This window comes from Gavialis gangeticus, unplaced genomic scaffold, assembly GCF_001723915.1.
Source record: "Gavialis gangeticus isolate Ggan-Ray unplaced genomic scaffold, GavGan_comp1, whole genome shotgun sequence".
NCBI classification, from domain to species: Eukaryota; Metazoa; Chordata; order Crocodylia; family Gavialidae; genus Gavialis; species Gavialis gangeticus.
In genome coordinates, this window is record NW_017729002.1 from 15,729,008 (window position 1) to 15,734,800 (window position 5,793).

The 5,793-nt window shown below is 44.5% G+C and overlaps 1 protein-coding gene across 1 annotated transcript in view; it reads right to left on the reverse strand.

The window, feature by feature from the left end:
- The window catches only part of CLCN7 (chloride voltage-gated channel 7), a 117,034-nt gene that overhangs the window by 21,887 nt on the left and 89,354 nt on the right, over window positions 1-5,793 (reverse strand). Inside the window, exons 16-17 of the mRNA XM_019507391.1 lie at window positions 5,472-5,565; window positions 1,252-1,418 (exon numbers count right to left, since the gene is read on the reverse strand). Of these exons, the coding sequence (XP_019362936.1) occupies window positions 1,252-1,418; window positions 5,472-5,565 (261 nt within the window). The remainder of the gene's footprint in view (window positions 1-1,251; window positions 1,419-5,471; window positions 5,566-5,793) is intronic.

The following is a 5,793-nucleotide window of genomic DNA, read 5'->3' on the forward strand; positions in this document are numbered from 1 at the left end:
GGCAGAGGGTAGATGTAGGCTAGATATCAGGAGGCGCTACTTCACGGTCAGGGCGGCTAGGATCTGGAACCAACTTCCAAGAGAAGTGGTGCTGGCTCCTACCCTGGGGGTTTTTAAGAGGAGGTTAGAGGTACAACTCTCAAGGATCTTGCCATTTAATTCTGTTTGGCTTACAAAAACTCAATTGTTCTTTCCTCATATATTACCTTAAATACTGTAACCTGCTCCTTTGTGGTCTACTACACACATCACTCAGTTTAGTGCATTTAGAATTCTATTTCTCAAATCATTTTCTTTGCCCATCCGTCTAACCACTTCCTAATATCCAACCTAATTTTTCCCTTGTTACAGTTTGAGACTCTTCCTTCTAAACCTGTTGCCTACAGCCACAGGGAATTATCTATCTCCATCCTCTTTATAATCAGATATTTAAAGACGGTTATCAAACCCTGTTGTCAAATTAGTCTTCTCTCCTCCAGACTAAATAATCTTAGTTCTTTCAGCCTTTTTACACTTAAGTCATGTCTCTCAGACTTCTAATCACTTAGTTATTACATGCTTCTGGGCTTTGCTGGTCCTCACATGGGGCCAGGAAGGAATTTTTTCTCTCCTTTTGCTACATGTAACAGTTTTTTTTGCTTTCCTCAGAAGCATTGAGTGTTGGCTGCAGCCAGTCCTGGGGATTTTGACTCAGGTGTGGTAATGTTTCTGCTGGGATTTAAAATCTGGAGGTTTCTGGATTAAGGATCTTGCTCCTCCACACAGACCTATCATCACATTTGAGATCAGGAACAAATGTTACCCCACTGTTAGACTGGTATTAATTGGGGGAGTTTTTACCCTCCTCTGTAATATGGCCATACCCCTGGGTATTGGCCTCTTCCTTAAACCTCTTGGTGGGCCTAATAGTTGTGCCAGAAAGTTGTTTGTGAAGTTTTTAAGAATAGGTTAGAGAAACACTTGTCTAGGATGGTTTGACAGGGATCCTGCCTTAGGCAGAGGGTTGGACTAGGTGACCTCATGAGGTCCCTTCCAGTCCTATTTTTCTGTGATTGTCTGCATCCCTCAGTCCTCTCCTAAGCCTCAGAGCTCCTGGGTCTGCCAGGCCATAGGGAGCTCACTGAGAGAACTTGGGAGTGTACTGTCAGGGAAAAGGACTTCCTGCAAGTTTCTTGCTCCTCCATTTCTGAAGGCTTCCTTCTCCTGGCACATCAGAGCTCCTACCTTGAGCAAGCAAACAGGGACACTCACCGATCCAGTCAAGTAGGACAATGAAATGCCAAAGAGCCTCCCCCACGCAGCACCAATCAGCAGGGATGGGATGAAGACCCCTGCAGACACTGTGAGGCCATAGGTCCAGCAGGCCAGAAAGAAATACATCAGCGTGAACATCCCTAGGGTCATGGGGTTGTAAGTGCCTGCAGAGAAAGGAGGCCATGTCAGTGCATGTTGCCTCTTCTGCCCCCTTGAGCTCATATACTTCTGTGGATCATATTCTGGCAGTGTGAAAGGGCAAATGTCAGCCCAATAAGGGCAATCATATCAATGCCACTGCCTGGATGCAATAAGGAGATGCTGGTCGAGCAAGCCAATTCCATCTGCACATGAGCACCAGCACTCAAGGTACTGAAGCCCCAAGCAGACAGAAGTATTTCCCAGGCATCTCAGGATGGGGATTTGTCCCCCATCTCAAGCCCTTCATCTGCCATCCAGCACGTCAGCACCAGCCTGATTGCTTTCCAGGCTAATGCCCCTCTGTGTGCAGCTAAGGCAGTTATGGGAACAATGCATGGAAAGTCTCAAAGGAGAATCAGTATTTCCTAATAGAAAGGCAAAGAACTGGCAGAGGGGTAGCACAATGTGGGAGGCATTACAAAATAACCATTCCCTGGCCCTAGGTTTGCAGGGGCCTCTTGCTAGACAGCTTCAGAAAGGTGATGGTGATAATGTTAAATAATGAAACCCTGGAGGGCCTTTCCCACTACACAATGGCCCTACCTCCTACTGCTGGAGCCCAGTACGCAGAACTGCTGGTGTTTCTTAGCAGTCCATAGATGAATTATGAGTTACAGGAAAAACCCTCTCCTCCCATCAGTATTAAGCCTGTTGACTTTCAATCCTGTCAAGTTCCCCCAAGCTTGCATTCCAAGGGGTGGTGGAGATTGAGCATACACCCTCCTTCCCTTCTCCCACCCCCCTATATGCACCTCAGCAGTCTCTCAGTCCACTTCTGTCTCAACTAACCTGAAGTTCTGTGTCTCCTGCTGCAAACTACTGCACTTCTTCCCTCTTTTCATTAATATTAAACTCCAGTTCTAGTGCAGATCTCAAATCCCCTGCTCCTAAGCTTTTGCCATGATTCTACCTGACCAGTTAATCTGCTGCTTTGTTTCGCCAGAATAATCCTTTGCCTCATGTTTCATGAGGATTTTGTTTCCTTACCAGACACCTGTAAAGGATTTGTCTAACACTTTGGAAACCCCAGATTAGCTGTGCCAACCAGTCCTTTCTATGTTACTGGGACAGTTGAGAAATTCTAATAAACTTAGGTGCAGTTTTTCTCAGGAGAAGCTGGTCTGGTTAGACCATCATCCCACACTCCTCTAGAGCTCTGTTTCATTTTTAAATCCCGTACCAAGTTCAGCGCAGGAAAGGTCCCTGCGATAATTACTATGAACAGCCCTTCTGTCTTTTGAAATTAAATGGAAGGAAAGTTTTGATAGCTACAATGAAGCTGCCCTACTGTATGAGGACTTGCATAAAATGGAGGCCCTTGTTGCAGGGCCTGAAACGCAGCCCTTTCCCTAAACATAACCCCCACCAGCACTCTCCTGACATACAATACTAGGCAATAACCATTTAGTATTGCCAGGTAACTTAGCATCCTAGTTTGACCACTTTTATCATCTTTACTGACTGAGGACTCTGACCTACAATATACAGCTGGGAGAATGGTCAGGGACCACACAAGTTTGGTTATAGATAAAGCAGGTTCCCTGGGTACCATAGGTTTTCTCTATATACAAAAGTCACTGCTACTTTTTCTGTAGTTGCCATCAAGTGTCTACAACTTGGATTCTGTATCAAAAGGCTTGCTGTGGAATTTAATTGGCTGTTCTAGGAGAGGTAGAGGTGTCATTTAGATTAAAAGATAGGACTCTCTGGGGCACTCGAAATTAAATGCTATTTCACAGACAATCTAAAGAGTGAAATTCAATCCAGAAGGTAAATTCATTTATGAGCAAGAAACCCAGGTAATCAATCAAGTAGCAGCCAAGAATTGCAGCTTCTAGAGGGAATGTGTAAAACAGATCAGAAAGACTGAAGAATGGAGAAGGCTTTACTACTCTGTCACCACAAGGCCTCTGTGGACTATAGCCACTTCCCAAAGTTTTCATCGGCATCAGAATCTCCTCCCCTTTGAGCACAGGGGGTATAATACTAACCTTAAACAAAGCACGGATGGAGGGGAGGGGGGCAGAAATTTTCAAGGATGCCGTAGTAAAAGAAGAACTTGTGGATAAAATGTAGCGCAGTGGTTCTCAACCTTTTTAGACTCAAGGCACACCCTCCATGACTTCTGTGAGTTAAGTGGCACCCAATTTCAAAAACAAATGTATACAGTATAGTGCTTACCCTCCTTGGAGAGGGGCAGGGCAGTGGGGGTGTAGCAGGGTTGTTCAGGCAGAGACAAGCATTAGCCTGCATTTATCTTCATTACTTATCTGCTTATCTACTCACACCTCAAAGCACCCTTTCAAAGGAGCTGGCAGTACCCCAGGGTGCCCTGGTACCTTGGTTGAAAATCACTGATCTAGAGGATGCGAAAGCTTCATGTCATTGGCTCCTGCTGCACATAAGGCTTTGATCACTCAAACTCAACCTACTCACATCTGTCTAGGGCCTATGCCACTTTTTTACAAGCAAAGAATCACAGGGTTGGAAGGGACCTCAAGGGTCATTTAGTCAGAGATACAAGATAAGCTGTTGTTAAACCACCCCAGACAGATGCCTGTCCAGCCTCTTGTTGAAAACTTCCAGTGAAAGGGATTCCACAACTTCCTTGGGCATTTTGTTCTGCTGTCCTATAGTTCAGAGAGTTGGGAAATTTTTACTGTGATTTAATCTGAAACTGCTTTGCAGCAGCCTAAACCTATTGTTTCAAGTCCTGCCCTCTGCAGCAAAGGAGAAAAGTTGTTCTTTCTCCTCTTTATGGCTGCCTTTCCAAAGTTTAAATACTGCTATCATTTCCTATCTTCCAATCTCCTTTTCACTGAACGAACCATATGTTTCCTCATATAACTTGCACTCCCACTGCTTTATCATCTGTCAATCACCTCTGGATCCTCTCCAGTTTCTCTACATCCTTGTTAAACTTAAAAAAGTTACAGTAACCCAGAATTATGCACCATAGCACTGGTTAGGCCTCAGCTAAACTAAATGGAAAGGTGTTATCATCTCCCATGTTTTACATGCTATACTCCTGTTAATGCAACCCAAAACAGCATTTGCTTTTTCAGTAATTATGTTACAGTGCTTGCTCACACCAAAGGTCTTTCTCTGCAACTCTACTGCTTAGCCAACCATCTCCCATTATGTTTTGGTTTTCCCTCCTTAAGTTTAGCCCCTTACATTTGCCTTTGGAGAACTGCACACAAGATAACAGAATGAAATTCAATGATCTACTGGTATCCTTTTGAATTTTCCTCCTATCTTCACAAGTTTTTAAAGCCCTCCCAAGTATGCCATCTACAAACTTGATCAAGCAGGAAGAGCAAGCTTCGTCCAACTCATAAATAAAAATGTTAAACAGCACCTAACCCAGAGCAGATTCCTGTGAACCCCAATTGAAATAGGTCACTGATTTTTCTCCAAAACATAGAAGACCCATCCCAAGTTACAGAATTTTACAAGCAAGTAAAGCAAGAACAATGCAGAAAGTTCTGATGTTTTGACAAGGAGTCAGTGGAGACTGGCTAGTGCACCAAGTAACAACTTGGGGACAAAGGATTTCGTAAAAGGTTTATGATGACACTCTCTATTTTCAACTTCTAAAGGTTTGCTGAGAGGGATGGAAGGAGAGAAGCAGCTATAGTGAGCAAGAATTAGCAGATAAAGGGTGGTAACAAATACCCTTCCCCCTACAGATTTCAGTGGGCACTGTTCTGGCCAGAACTGCCCTCATCAGCACCTCGCACAGTATGGTCTTCACTGTGTATAAATGATGGACAACATATCTGGCAGGAGCCTTGCTCTTCTCCAGAAAGGAGGGAGGTCTTTTCTGGAACTCTTACTGACTTGCACTCGGCCCACAGAGCAGGGAGCATCAGGGAAAGGGGGTGGTATATTTTGCCCCACAAGGGAGAGCTGCTACTGCTACCAAAGCAAGGAATGTATCCAGTGCCCCACTCCAATTTTGCTCATGTTGTTCCACCCATAACTCAGGTCCCATTACATGAGCAGTAACAAACCCGGAGGGTCATGAAAGAGGCTGACGACACTTTTCTCTGGTGTGTTGAAGAAGGCAGTGGCCATAGAGTTATACTCGCCATCGGCACAGAAGAGCTGGGGGGAAGAAAGAAAATGAATGAGTGTTTCTTTTAGAGCTGGGAAAGCCCACACAATCTTAGTACAGAAAAGCCTCCAGAGCACTAGAATTTGTTCAGAGGCAGCATGGGAAAGGGTGGAAAGCTATAAGGCAGTTATAACCAGGGATCCTGGTTTTCCACAATACAAAATCACAAACTTAAAATCCATGACTAAAATTAAAAGCCCCCCACGGACCTGCTAGTG